Genomic DNA, 15710 nt, shown 5'->3' with positions numbered 1-15710 from the left:
CCTCTAGTCCTTGTATTCTTGGAGACAGTAAACAAGTGATTCAAGTCTACCCATTCCACTCCACTCAGTATTTTATAAACCTCTTAACATATCTCCCCATAGCTGTCTCTTCTCCAAGCTGAAGAGCCCTAGCCACTTTAGCCCGCAGTGACCAGAATTGTGCACAATATTCGAGGTGTGGTTGCACCCTGGAGTGATACAAAAACATTTATAATCTCAATTTTGTTCTCCATTCCTTTCCAAATAATTCCTAACATTGTTTCTTTTCTTAGCTGCCACTGTACACTGAGCAGAGGGTTTCAACATATCATCAACAATGACACCTAGATCCTTTTCCTAGGTGACTCCTAATGTGGAACCTTGCATCATGTAGCTATAAGTTTGGGTTCCTCTTGCCTACATGTATCACTTTGCACTTGCTCACATTAAATTTGCTGATGACACAAAGTTATTCAAAGTTGTTAAATCACAAGGATTGTGAAAAATTGCAAGATGACCTTACAAGACTGGGAATCCAAATAGAAGATAACATTTAATTACCTCACTAGCAATTCCCATCGCTAGACCATTTATAAATGTTAAAAAGCAGCAGTTCCAGCATAGACCCCTGGAAAATATTGCTATCTACCTTTCTCCATTGAGAGAACTGACCATTTAACTCTAATCTCTGTTTTCTATCATTTCACCAGTTCTTAAACCGCAATAGGACACTGCCTTCTATCCCATGACTTTCTAATTTTCTTAGAAGTCTTTCATGAGGTACTTTGTCAAATGCCTTCTGAAAATCCTGATACACATTATCAACTAGCTGACCTTTATACACATGTTTATTCACCACTTCAAAGAAATGTAGCAGATTGGTCAGGCAAGATTTCCCTTGGCCAATGTGGATTTAGTCTCGTCTCATTAATCCATGCCTATGTACATGCTCAATAACTTTATTCTTTATATTAGTCTCTACCATTCTGCCCTGCACAGATGTCAGGCTCACCTTGCATCATCAGGCAAGCTCTTGTGTGATTTTACCATGAGTTTTTTCCCCCCACAGGATTTAGTAAGCTGTGGCATTTCTGCAACCACATTTTAAATCAATCACATATAATATATCATAGTGTTGCCATGGCTGGGAAATTCATCATTCCTGACCATGACAAGGCATGACAGCAGCCCACATCAAGGTTTCTGCTTATAGGGGTTCAAGGTCCTTTAGCATCCCTCCTACCTACCACCTTGATAGAATCTCTAGTGACCCATGAGTGCAAGTTAAATCACTGCGCTACTACCCCTTGGTCTCCAAATTCCAACCCATTGTTAAATGTATCCACTAGGTATTGCTCTTACCTGAGGGTTACTACACATACATATATGCATACACTTCCGAACCTTTTCAGCTTACCCCATAAGCGATGGAACTAAAAGAGGGCAGGATCAAACCTCACTCACACCTGCCCCTTCACTGCCATAATACAAAATTGTGCCTAACAAACTGTGAGCCAAAGGACAGCTACAAACCAGTCAGTGCCATTGTGGCAATGGCAGTGCAGAAACGAGTGGGAAATACTCTTGCTCTCTTTTGGATCTGTCACCTCTAGGGATAACTAGGAAGGGTTTGGGTGAAGTGGGGGCAACCCACTGATAAATCTGAATAAAAGGGCACGGTCTGGGGGACAAGGAGTAGGGCTTTAATAAAAACACTTTTATATGGATCAGGGCCAGGGATGTAGTGCAGGAACATTACACTTGCCCCCAAGAACTACCAGAAATTTTATCCAGTGTGTGGGGGAGATTCTAAGGGGTTTAAAAAATAGCTATATTTCTTGAGGTGTACCTAACTTTCCTGAATCAGAACAGCTCACAAAGTATTTCCATAAGCTGTACTAATGGATAGCATGCTAATTAGTTGATTTGCATGCAGTGTCTTGCAATGCAGCCTTATTACTTCATGCATCTAATTTATTTTTAGCACTGCACTGTGAAGTGGCTAAATTACTGGCAAATAATTCATGTTACTGACTGATACCGTAACGTATTGCCATTTCACAGCTTAAGACCCATGGCAGCACTGTAGACAGGCAAAAGTAGGTAGGCAAGACTGACCAAATGCTTTCTTAATTTCTTTCTCTATTACCAATTATGGATAAGTTAAGTATATTATACCTCTTCTCCATGGTCTCCTATACTTATCATCAGTAACCATTCCTGTGTGACAGTAATTCTTGTCTTGATGTAGACAGTGAGGGACAGAAAGCAATAACCAATTAATGGAAAGTTTTGCTCTCGACACATTCTGTATAGAAAAAGAGTATAAATTTTGAAGGTGAGAATACTAACTTAGTTATGAAAGCACTCAAAAGAACTACCGAGAACAATTTTAAAAAGGATTTTTGTGGATAAATGCAAACTGCATGTGGGATTTAAAAATTGTCTTAATGACACACATCTGTTAAAGGTTACTGAGACTACAATGTACCATCTCTTTATTCAAAAGCAAGGGTCAAAACCAATGGATTGAGTACATTTACATAATGGTTGCAAAAAATAAATAAATCAACCTTAGTAATCTGTCACAGAGGGAAGATGTACTAAAGTGCACTAGTATCAACTATTAATACACTAGGGTATGGCATCTGTGGTTTATTAAAACTTACCGTCTTTCCTGGGAACATAGCAAGGTAGTTTACAATAAACAAATACTGAAAAGTATTTGAAATGACATTTCAAATAGGAAAGAGAGAACTGAGCAGATACACATGTATACAATCAAAGATAGGGAAGGAAACAGGACAAAAATCAATCATCCATCAACTAATCAGTGAACAGAGAAGAAATATATAGACAGCACAGAGTAGAAGGTCTTGGTCCTGCTGCCCAATACATATGCTGCATATATGTTGGATTCCAAGGCCCTGGAGAATAGGTAAATCTTGAGAGCTAGAATGAAAATTCTAATCTGAGCATGGACGGGAAGGAGTTCCAGGATAAGGGCACTGTGCAACCAGCAATATGAACTCTACTTTCTGTCCCTTGGTGAAATGGAATTCTAACAGGCTGAGCCTCAGGCTCCCCCCCCTCAAGGGATAACCTTTCCTTCCACCGGGGAGCCAATTCTATTCAGTTTCTTTTTCTTTTTAAACTCACGTTGGGGAATGTTAATGACTGCAGCTGCCTTGAGTATAGCTCCACCCTGCACTGCCTGCTTGGAGATGTAGTTCCTTCAGGAAACCCTTATTCCTTTACAGTTACCCAGTGGAACTGGCCATCTGGGCCTATTTGTGTTTTAAGGTGAAATGGGATTTTCCATATGTATCTCCCTAGTCTTTCCCTGACTGAGATGATCACACTAGACTATGGTGCTCATTTTTGAAGCAGATGGACATCTCAAAATGGCAAAAAAGACATACATCTGATGAAAATCTAATCTAATTCATGATTTATAGACCACACTGGTGTCAACAGGAGGTTCTAGGCGGTTTACAATGTAACAGCCCACATAAAGATGAGGAACAACAACTATAAAAACATACATTCAATATAGGAAAAGAATAAAAAAAAATTTGGGAATGGAAAACCATTAAAACCTGTCAAATAATGTTTTCAGCTTCTTGCGTAATCATATATAATCAGATTCCAAGCAGATAAAAACAGGTAATTCATTCCAAGTAACAACCGCCTGGAAGAAAAACATGGTGCTAAACTGACATTTAAACCATATACTCTTAAGTACTAGAAATTCCAGTAACAGACTATCTCAAACTCAGAGATATAAAAGCTGGGGGGGGGGGGGGGGGGGGGCTGAATCAGCAATGCTGATATATTTCCATACAAAACTTGAAAAGCAAGACAAGTAATCTTAAAAGTAATTCATGCACAAACACAAAACCGATAACTCTTTAAAGTAAGCTGAAACACTATCATATTTTCTTAATAGAAAAATCAACCACACCGCCTTGTTCTGTAATAGTTGTAATTTATGTAGTAGCTTACTGCTCAAACCGGTACATAAAGAGTTACAATAGTCCAGATTAGATAACACTAACATCTGGACCAAGAGAATAAAATGAGAGTTATGGAAATAGGATCTAATCAATCTTAGCTGCTGCATACGGAAAAAAGATCTTTTTCAAATCTTGTTTAATTTGGGCTTCAAAAGTTAAGGAATAATCCAAGATAACGCCAAACTCTGGACTCTTTTCCACTTTCAAGATGTTCCCATCAATCAGTGTAACTGTGGAAGGAATAATCTCCAGAGCATTAGAAAACCACAAAACCTTTGCTTTAGTCTGATTCAATTTCAGTAGCCCATTTCTCAATCTTGTTCATAGAACATGAATATTGTCAGAAGTTTCTCTCAAGGTGGAACATTAAAATGTCATCAGCATTAGAAAACAAGCATTCCCCATCACCCAAAGCAATTTGAGTTAGAGAGCTCATGAAAAGATTGACCAACATGGGTGACAAAGGTGATCCCTGAGGGACCCCACAAGTTGACAACCAACTATTTGACATTTCACCATCCTTCTAGAGTACAAGACCTACTGGCCACAAAATCTTGGAACCAATCAGACCCAGTTCGCTCAGTTGTCAACAACAATCCGTGGTCCACCGCGTCGAAAGCAGCTGAAATATTATATTGAAGTAAAAGTATCTGTCTACCTGTACTTAAATAATCTCCAACAATGGTGGTTAGAACTAATAAAAGGGATTCAGTGCTATGTTGAGATCTAAAACCAAACTGTGCAAGATGCTAACAAGAGTCTCCAGTAGTTTGGTAAGCAAGGGAATCCCCACTACTGGTCTAAAGCTGGATGTAAGGGATAGGTCCAAGTTCTGGGATTTAGGTATAGGAGGAGTAAGCACGAGGCATATTTTCAAAGCACTTAGCCTTCCAAAGTTCCATGAACTTTGGAAGGCTAAGTGCTTTGAAAATGAGCCCCAATGTAACCCATCTCTAATGGAAGTTTCCCTAGTATCAGCAAATTATTGAAGGGAAAGGGAATGGGACTTGATATACTGCCTTTCTGTGGTTTTTGCATATGGTTTACATGGTATATACAGGTACTTATTTGTACCTGGGGCAATGGAGGGTTAAGTGACTTGCCCAGAGTCACAAGGAGCTGCAGTGGGAAATGAACCTAGTTCCCCAGGATCAAAGTCCGCTGCACTAACCACTAGGCTACTGCTCCACTCCACAAGCCAAAGAACAATGGTAGATGGTGGACAAAAAAATAAATATGAAGGACAGGTATCTAATACATACTGACAGGTTGAAAGTTTTTGGAGCAGAGATTAAAGATCATTTACAAAAATAGGTTCAAAAGTATTCCATAACTAATTAACAGCTTTACCTGTCTCTAAACTTATATCAGGTTCTAGAGAATGAGCGGTTATTGTCTGCAACTGAATTTTTATTATAAGGTTTTCACAAACCTGCTGAACTTCTGTACAGAAAAAAAGTCAGCCATTTCCTGAGCTTTAGGTTGTACACTAATCGTCTACACGTCAGCATTAGGGGGAGAGAGAAGATTACTTACTAACAAACAGTTTTTTTAGGGTCATCTGGATCAGTGCCTATAACTTTAGTATAATAGGCCTTTTTGGCTACTACAATATGAAACTTGTAAGACCTTAAAGCCTCCTTTCATTTTAACTTAGTGAACGGATCATAGTTCTTTCTCCAGGTCCTTTCCAGACATCTACAGGTCAACTTTTATTTTTTTTAAGAATTCATAAACTAGGGACTAGACCTAACTTTCTGAATTCTCACGGGAGCAATAGTATTCAGAGAATTTTCTATAATTAAATCCCATTCAGATTTCATTGTAATGGGGTCACTATTTTTGAAAGACAGAATTTGAACATTTTACACTGTTCATCCAAATAACAAGGAGGCATGTTAGAAGCGTGTTTAGGGCAGGACTAAGATATCTTTCAGCGATAATGGAATAGGAAGAAACGTCCAAGGCAAAAAAAGGACTTTTTAGCTAGATCTGTTTCTATCACGTCCAGGATACAAAAGGGTACCCTGACTGAGCTGCTGACCACTACAGGGATGAAGGCATGACCCCTCCAACTCCCTTTACCCCCCTCTCACCCACCTAAGAAATGAAAATGATAGTGGATACCAGGCTCTATGACACCTTCAGGTATTATAGCCATTCCTAATGGAGCAGCAAGTATAAGGAGTGTAAGGAGTAGCCTAGTGGTCAGTGCAGAGGATTTTTAAACAAAGGGACGCAGGTATAATTCCCACTTCAAAGTCCACTGCACTGACCACTAGGCTGCCCCTCTGCTCTGCAGGGATGTCTGGGTGGCCATTTTTGTACAAATGATGCCAGATAGACATTTTTGTGCCTGTTATTATGACCTTTCATTTTGGAAAATAGCTACTCATTTTGGATGTTTCAGTGCAAGAATGTCCATGTATTTTCGAACAGGAAACCTAACATTTTTCCTGTTCAAAAATGGCTGCAAGATGGATGTTTTTGGGAGGCGTTACGAGCAGGGCATCCTAATTCTGACTTGGATGTTGTCACGATGGCGACTGTTTCCTTGTCTGTGCTCACCTCGCCCTCTGGTGGCCAGTACGGGTGGCTGGTATGGACTACCACACGTTCCAGACTTCCAGGCTGCCAAACTTGCTTTTCTTGTTTGTGCCTGAACAGCACCCGTAGCTGCGTTGTGATTCCTGCAGCTAAACTTCAGCTGCTGATGGGCTTTATTAACCACCTGGAGACTTCTGTGTTTGCCTTTGCATTGTCAAGGGTCGTCAGGTTAGTCGGTGTGCTGTTGCACGGTTTACCTAGCCTTGTTCTGTGGGCTCTTGCCCTTCTGCTTTGTCTTGCTCTTGTCTGTGGGCTTCCAGTCCTTCTGTTTGCCTTGTTCACTGTCTGTAGTCCCTGTTTGTGGCGGCTTGTCAGCCTTCAGTCTTGGTTCTGTTCTGTTGCCTGTATGTGGAGCTCTGGTCTGTCATTCTGAGTGTCTGCAGTAGCCAGCATTGTCCCTAATTAGCTCTCTGCTGTGCAGGTGGTCTGCTCCTGTTCTACCCTATCTGCTTTCAGCTTTCTTCCCTCTGTTTGGGACCCCTGCTTCTGCCAAGCTTGTGTGAATATCCTAAACCTTTGCTTCTGCCAAGCTTGTATGTATATCCTGAACCCTGCTTCTGCCTAGCTTGTGTGTATATCCTGAACCCTGCTTCTGCCTAGCTTGTGTGTATATCCTGAACCCTGCTTCGGCCCAGCTTGTGTGTATATCCTGAACCCTGCTTCGGCCCAGCTTGTGTGTGTATCTTGAACCCTGCTTCTGCCAAACTTGTATGTACGCCCTTGTCTGCCTGGGAATCCTGATCCCGTCCAGCTCCATCCTTTAAGTTCTGCAGGCCGCCCGCACCCAGGGGCTCAACCTCTGGGGAACGGCAGTCAGCGCAGATGAAACCCGGAGCTTCTCCAGTCCTGTTTGCCTCCTGTTATCCCAGTCCTGTGGTTCCAGCATTTGTCTGCCTACAGCCGCAGTTCCAGTCCTGTCATTCTGGCCAAGTCCATTCCAGATTCCAGCTCCAGCCTCGCTTGTTTGCCCAGTCCCAGCTGGGGGTCTTGCCTATGCCGCTCCTCGGCAGTGGTCCAAGGGCTCACGTTCTAGAGACTGTTTGTTTTGAACCTGAGATCGTAACAGATGTTTTATCGAAAATACCGCTCCATGGGTTCAAAGGTTCTGAAAGGTGCACTGATGGATTTGTTCAATCAGTATTTGGAGATGGGTGTGGTTTGACTATTTGTAAAAGGGCAAATATTAAAGTTCTTTATAAATTTTCACGAGAAGGCTGGGAACCCTAGATCAGTTAGTATAATCTTATTGATGGGATAACTACTCTGTTGCCAGTCCAGTCCCACTCCTATGCCCAACACCACCCCCTTTTTTACCATGGCAGAAGGTGTATGCTATAGAAAATGTGCATACTTTATGCACGTTTATGCTGTGAGGACTTCCAGAACAAGACAGAACGTCATTGGTAAGTTATTTGCTGGAAATTGCTTTAAACTTGGGGAAAGGTAGAATTCGAGATAAATAGGTAAATCTCAGTGTCTGTATTTTTAAAGTTACTCTACTTATTTAGCAAAAGCAGTTTAAGGAATAGGGTTTTGTTTGTTTAGCATTTAAAGTCTATTTACAGTTTCACAGGCTAGCAGTTAAGGGACTATTCTAGAGTTTACCAAAGTATCAGTGTAGAGCAGAACTGATAGTCACAGGAAAACCCAGTTTAGAGTTTTAACTTTAGTTTGCTGCACAGCTTAGTTTCCACAGGGTAACCCTTATCCTCATCATTCTAAAACTGTGAACTTTCTGCCACAGCCTACAGCAGATAGGCCTTGCTCTACCTTCTAGAAGCCAGTTTAGTCTTCATACCCACCCACTCCTAGCACATCTCTTCATTTATAGTCAGTTATTCTTTTTTTTTTTTAAGATTTCATCATATTAACAAACAAAATAAAGAATAAGAAAATAAAATCTCATATTAATACATATCCAAATACAAATCTTATAGCCCACATCAAGGACAACACACTGCAAATTAGTCCAAGTAACATTCAAACAAAAATCATAATCAGCAAATAACAGGCACCTAAATATATTTAGAAAGTGAATGATACATACCTGTAGCAGGTGTTCTCCGAGGACAGCAGGCTGATTGTTCTCACGACTGGGTGACGTCCGCGGCAGCCCCCACCAACCGGAACAAAACTTCGCGGGCGGTCCCGCACGCAGGGCACGCCCACCGCGCATGCGCGGCCGTCTTCCCGCCCGTGCGTGACCGTTCCCGCTCAGTTGAATGACAAGCAAAAAAGATGAAACGCAACTCCAAAGGGGAGGAGGGAGGGTAGGTGAGAACAATCAGCCTGCTGTCCTCGGAGAACACCTGCTACAGGTATGTATCATTCACTTTCTCCGAGGGCAAGCAGGCTGCTTGTTCTCACGACTGGGGTATCCCTAGCTCTCAGGCTCACTCAAAACAAGAACCCAGGTCAATTGAACCTCGCAACGGCGAGGCATAACAGAAATTGACCTACGAAGAACAACTAACTGAGAGTGCAGCCTTACCAGAATAAATTCGGATCCTGGAGGGTGGAGTTGGATTTACACCCCAAACAGATTCTGCAGCACCGACTGCCCGAACCGACTGTCGCGTCGGGTATCCTGCTGAAGGCAGTAATGTGATGTGAATGTGTGGACAGATGACCACGTCGCAGCCTTGCAAATCTCTTCAATAGTGGCTGACTTCAAGTGGGCCACCGACGCTGCCATGGCTCTGACACTATGAGCCGTGACATGACCCTCAAGAGCCAGCCCAGCCTGGGCATAAGTGAAGGAAATGCAATCTGCTAGCCAATTGGAGATGGTGCGTTTCCCGACAGCGACCCCTATCCTGTTAGGGTCGAAAGAAACAAACAATTGGGCGGACTGTCTGTGGGGCTGTGTCCGCTCCAAGTAGAAGGCCAAAGCTCCCTTGCAGTCCAATGTGTGCAACTGACGTTCAGCAGGGCGGGTATGCGGTCTGGGAAAGAATGTTGGCAAGACAATTGACTGGTTAAGATGGAACTCCGACACCACCTTCGGCAGGAACTTTGGGTGAGTGCGGAGCACTACTCTGTTGTGATGAAATTTGGTATACGGAGCATGAGCTACCAGGGCTTGAAGCTCACTGACCCTACGAGCTGAAGTAACTGCCATCAAGAAAATGACCTTCCAGGTCAAGTACTTCAGATGGCAGGTATTCAGTGGCTCAAAAGGAGGTTTCATCAGCTGGGTGAGGACGAGGTTGAGATCCCATGACACTGCAGGAGGCTTGATCGGGGGCTTTGACAAAAGCAGGCCTCTCATGAAGCGAACGACTAAAGGCTCTCCAGAGATGGCTTTACCTTCCACACGATAATGGTAAGCACTAATCGCACTAAGGTGATTCCTTACTGAGTTGGTCTTGAGGCCAGACTCTGATAAGTGCAGAAGGTATTCAAGCAGGTTCTGTGCAGGGCAAGAACGAGGTTCTAGGGCCTTGCTCTCACACCAAACGACAAACCTCCTCCACTTGAAAAAGTAACTCTTTTTAGTGGAATCCTTCCTAGAGGCAAGCAAGACACGGGAGACACCCTCAGACAGACCCAACGCAGCGAAGTCTACACCCTCAACATCCAGGCCGTGAGAGCCAGGGACTGAAGGTTGGGGTGCAGCAATGCCCCGTCGTTCTGCGAAATGAGAGTCGGAAAACACTCCAATCTCCACGGTTCTTCGGAGGACAACTCCAGAGGAAGAGGGAAACAGATCTGACGGGGCCAAAAGGGCGCTATCAGAATCATGGTGCCGTGGTCTTGCTTGAGCTTCAGTAAGGTCTTCCCCACCAAAGGTATGGGAGGATAAGCATACAGGAGGCTGGTCCCCCAATGAAGGAGAAAGGCATCCGACGCTAGCCTGCCGTGTGCCTGAAGTCTGGAACAGAACAGAGGCAGCCTGTGGTTGGTCTGAGAGGCGAAAAGGTCCACCGAGGGAAGATCTTGCGTACTACTCTGGAATGGAGCGACCACTCGTGCGGTTGCATGACTCTGCTCAGTCTGTCGGCCAGACTGTTGTTTACGCCTGCCAGGTATGTGGCTTGGAGGAGCAAGCCGAACTGGCAAGCCCAACGCCACACCCCGACGGCTTCCTGACACAGGGGGCGAGATCCAGTGCCCCCCTGCTTGTTGATGTAAAACATTGCAACCTGATTGTCTGTCCGAATTTGGATAACTTGACAGGACAGCCGATCTCTGAAAGCCTTCAGTGCGTTCCAGATCGCTCGGAGCTCCAGGAGGTTGATCTGAAGATCCTTTTCCTGGAGGGACCACAGTCCCTGGGTGTGAAGCCCATCGACATGAGCTCCCCACCCCAGGCGAGATGCATCCATCGTCAGCACCTTCGTGGGCTGTGGAATTTGGAATGGACGTCCCAGGGTCAAATTGGTCCGAATGGTCCACCAGTGCAGTGAAGTGCGGCAACTGGTGGAGAGGCGGATGACATCTTCTAGATTCCCGGTGGCTTGAAACCACTGGGAAGCTAGGGTCCATTGAGCAGATCTCATGTGAAGACGAGCCATGGGAGTCACATGAACTGTGGAGGCCATATGACCCAGAAGTCTCAACATCTGCCGAGCTGTGATCTGCTGAGACGCTCTGGTCTGTGAAGCCAGGGACAGGAGGTTGTTGGCCCTCGCTTCGGGAAGGAAGGCCTGAGCCGTCTGGGTATTCAGCAGAGCTCCTATGAATTTCAGAGACTGGGCTGGCTGGAGATGGGACTTTGGGTAATTTCTCACAAACCCCAGCAGCTCCAGGAGTTGAATAGTGAACTGCATGGACCGGAGAGCTCCTGCCTCCGAGGTGTTCTTGACCAGCCAATCGTCGAGATATGGGAACACGTGCACTCCCAGCTTGCGTAGATACGCCGCTACCACCACGAGGCACTTTGTAAACACCCGTGGGGCAGAGGCGAGCCCAAAGGGCAGCACACAGTACTGAAAATGCCGTGTGCCCAGGCGGAATCTGAGATACTGTCTGTGAGCTGGCAGTATCGGGATGTGAGTGTATGCGTCCTTTAAATCCAGGGAACATAGCCAATCGTTTTTCTGAATCATTGGCAGAAGGGTGCCCAAGGAAAGCATCCTGAACTTTTCTTTGACCAGGAATTTGTTCAGGCCTCTCAGGTCTAGGATGGGACGCATCCCCCCTGTTTTCTTTTCCACAGGGAAGTACCTGGAATAGAATCCCTGCCCTTCCTGCCCAGGTGGTACGGGCTCGACCGCATTGGCGCTGAGAAGGGCGGAGAGTTCCTCTGCAAGTACCTGCTTGTGATTGGAGCTGAAGGATTGAGCTCCCGGAGGACAATTTGGTGGCAGGGAGGCCAAATTCAGGGCGTATCCGCACCGCACTATTTGGAGAACCCACTGGTCGGAGGTTATGAGAGGCCACCTTTGGTGAAAAAATTTCAACCTCCCTCCGACCGGCAGATCGTCCGGTACGGACACTTTGAGGGCGGCTATGTTCCCATGGATCCAGTCAAAAGCCCGTCCCCGGCTTTTGCTGTGGAGGCGCAGGGGGGCTGCTTAGGCGCACGCTGTTGACGAGAACGAGCGCGCTGGGACTGTCCCTGTGCCTGGCGAGGCCTTCGGGCCGGCTGGGTGTACCTACGCTTGGGAAAAGCATAGGGCGCAGCCTGCCGGGCCCGGGAAAAACGTCCACCTGCTGAGGTGGATGCTGAAGGCGCCCGGTGGGAGAGCTTATCGAGGGCGGTTTCCCGCTGATGCAGTTGGTCCACCAGCTGCTCGACCTTCTCACCAAAAATGTTATCCCCCCGACAAGGGACGTCGGCCAGTCTCTGCTGGGTGCGGATGTCCAGGTCAGAGGCACGCAGCCATGAGAGCCTGCGCATCACTATACCTTGGGACGCAGCACGAGATGCCACGTCACAGGTGTCATATATACCCCTGGACAGGAACTTTCTGCACGCCTTCAGCTGCCTGACCACCTCCTGAAAAGGCCTGGACTGCTCCGGCGGGAGCTTGTCAACCAGGTCCGCCAGTTGCTTCACATTATTCCGCATGTGGATGCTCGTGTAGAGCTGGTAAGACTGGATGCGGGTCACGAGCATGGAAGATTGGTAGGCCTTCCTCCCAAACGAGTCCACAGTGCGAGATTCCCGCCCCCCGCCGACTCTTGAGAGCAGAGTCCACGACCGCCGAGTCATGAGGCAATTGGGGCCGCATTAACTCTGGGTCCGAGTGGATTCTGTATTGGGACTCTGCTTTCTTGGGGATGGTGGGATTAGATAATGGTCTCACCCAGTTCTGAAGCAGTGTCTCTTTGAGGACATTGTGCAACGGTACCGTGGAGGACTCTCTAGGTGGTGATGGATAGTCGAGGACCTCGAGCATCTCAGCCCTCGGCTCATCCACAGAGACCACGGGGAAGGGAATGCATATAGACATGTCCCTGACAAAGGAGACAAAAAGAGAGGCTCTCAGGAGGCGAGAGCTTTCTCTCTGGTGAAGGCGTGGGGTCGGAGGGAAGCCCCACAGACTCCTCTGAGGAGAAATATCTGGGGTCCTCCTCCTTCCCCCACGAGGCCTCTTCCTCAGTGTCGGACATAAGCTCGTGCAGCTGAGTCCTCAACCGGGCCCGGCTCGACGTCGAGGCACCGAGGCCTCGGTGTCGTCGAGCGGTGGACTCCCGCGCCAGCGGGGATGAAGCTCCCTCCATCGACGTCGACGGGGACTCCACCTGCATGGCGGTCGAGACCGGCGCCGCAAGCGGCGTCGAAGGCCTCGGCACCGGGCTAGAGCTCGCTGGCGCCACATTCAACGGCGCCGAGGGCGCAAGCACCCCCGGCGCCTGCACAGTCTGGCGCATCAGCCCTTCCAGGATCCCCGGAAGGATGGCTCGGAGGCACTCGTCCAGGCCCGCTGCCGGGAAAGACGGGGGGGGGGGCCGGTAGAGGCGTCGGTGCCGGAAGCTGCTCGGGTCCAGGAGACTGCACCGAAGTGCTGGGACCCTGACGCGGCGGTACCTCTACTACCGAGGGGGACCTCTCCTCTCGACGCTGACGCTTTCTTGGCGTCGACTCCTCTCCGGCGCCGGGGGCCGGATGCATCGATGGCGACCGATGACGGTGCTTCTTTGTTTTCTTGCGATGCCCGTCATCGGCGCTAGGTGGAATGGAGGAGGAGGAGGTAGATCCCCCTCGGCCTCGAGGGACCGGGTCCGACAGGGTTCGGTCCCGAGGGCCCTGGGTAGAGGGAGTGACCAGGGTCGATTGCCCACGCGGCCTCTCACCCCTGCCGTCACCGGAGGACCGGCGGGCCGACGGGACCTGTGCTCCTGGGGTCGATGCCATCGGTGCCGATTTCGCGGACATCGATACCGGTACCGAAGAACCGGCCGTCGATACCGATGCCGTCGAGGTCGAGGGGCCGGCGCAAGTTCCAAAAAGACGGTCCCGAAGAACTTGCCTCGCTACTTGAGTCCGTTTCCGGAGACCAAGACACAAAGTATACGACTTGGTATCGTGCTCCGGCCCGAGGCACTGGAGGCACGAAGCGTGAGTGTCGGTCTGCGAGATAGGCCGGCCGCACCGACCACACTTCTTAAATCCACTCGGGACCTTCGAGGACATCGACGGAAAAATCGTGTCGGCGAAATCAAAGTCGTCGATGGTGGCGGTAAAATCACACCTCGAAAAGAAATCGCGCGGCCACAAAGCCGCAACGCGACGCCCCCGCTAAAAGACGAGGGAAAACAAGAACAGCGTGTGTGGTGTTTTTTTTTTTAAGAAACTAAAGAGAAAACGCGTCAATGAAAATAAACGAAAAAATAAACGAAGATTCGCGAACAACGCGATCCGGTTTCCGGGGCTGACAGAGAGCCGTAACACGTCTCTCTCCAGGCGCGGAAAAAAAGAGACTGAGCGGGAACGGTCACGCACGGGCGGGAAGACGGCCGCGCATGCGCGGTGGGCATGCCCTGCGTGCGGGACCGCCCGCGAAGTTTTGTTCCGGTTGGTGAGGGCTGCCGCGGACGTCACCCAGTCGTGAGAACAATCAGCCTGCTTGTCCTCGGAGAATGTGTGTTTCCCAATGGCGACTCCCATCCTGTTGGGATCAAAAGAAACAAAAAGATTGGGCGGACTATCTGTGGGGCTTTGTCAGCTCCAAGTAATAGGCCAGTGCTCACTTGCAGTCCAAAGTGTGCAAGGTGCTCTCGCCAGGATGGGAATGAGGTCTGGGAAAGAATGTTGGTAAGACAAATCGACTGGTTCAGATACAACTCCGACACAACCTTTGGCAGGAAATTAGGGTATGTGCGGATGACTACTCTGTTACGATGATACTTAGTATAAGGTGCATCCACTACTAGAGCCTGCAGCTCACTGACTCTACAGGTTAAAAGTAACAGCCACCAAGAAATTGACCGTCCAAGTCAAATACTTCAGATGGCAGGAATTCAGTGGCTCAAAAGGAGCTTTCATCAGCTCGGCAAGAACGTTGAGGTTCCATGACACAAGCAGAGGTTTGACAGAGGGCTTTGACAAAAGCAAACCTCTCATGAAAGAGCTGGTAGGACTGTATACTGGAGGCCTAGACCATCTTCTTCCCAAAAGAGTCCAAGGTCCTAGCTTCTCTGCCTGGGGGTGCCAAGGCATAGTCTCTAAAACTCCTGGCTCTCTTGAGAGCGGATTCCACCACCACGATATTGTGAGGCAACTGGAGTCTATCAAAACCAGGCGTGCTGTGAATCCGATACATTGTGTCAATCTTCTTGGGAAAGACAGGGACCAACAGAGAGGACTCTCACTTCCTACTGAGGACTTCCTTGAGTACCTTGTGAACAGTGACGGTCATAGCCTCCCGAGGGGACTTGTAGCCCAGGATCTCGAGCATCTTAGCCCTGTGCTCATCCTCCACTTCCAAATGAAATGGAATAGCATCAGCCATTTCCTTTACAAAAGAGGAGAACAAAAGGCTCTCCGGAGACTTTCTCCTTCTATGTGGAGGGGAGGGTTCAGAGGGGATGCCATAGGACTCATCCTCTGAAAAGTATCTTGGGTCCTCCTCTGACTCCCATGGGCATTCCTCATCGGTGTCAGATAGAAACTCCTCATGGGAGAGCTGAGACCTAGCCTGCCTCGAGTTAGAGGAA

The 15710-nt window shown here is 47.6% G+C and overlaps 1 protein-coding gene across 1 annotated transcript in view; it reads right to left on the bottom strand.

Annotated features, from left to right (window-relative positions):
- Window positions 1-15710, bottom strand: part of LOC115459007 (protein shortage in chiasmata 1 ortholog-like) — a gene marked incomplete at its 3' end in the record, with an annotated part of 101094 nt that overhangs the window by 38941 nt on the left and 46443 nt on the right. Inside the window, exon 3 of the mRNA XM_030188870.1 lies at window positions 2158-2287. Coding sequence (XP_030044730.1) covers window positions 2158-2287 — 130 coding nt within the window. The remainder of the gene's footprint in view (window positions 1-2157; window positions 2288-15710) is intronic.

Source organism: Microcaecilia unicolor, unplaced genomic scaffold (assembly GCF_901765095.1).
Source record: "Microcaecilia unicolor unplaced genomic scaffold, aMicUni1.1, whole genome shotgun sequence".
NCBI lineage: Eukaryota > Metazoa > Chordata > Amphibia > Gymnophiona > Siphonopidae > Microcaecilia > Microcaecilia unicolor.
Note: the sequence above shows the minus strand (reverse complement) of the source record. Positions and strands in the feature narration are given on the sequence as shown.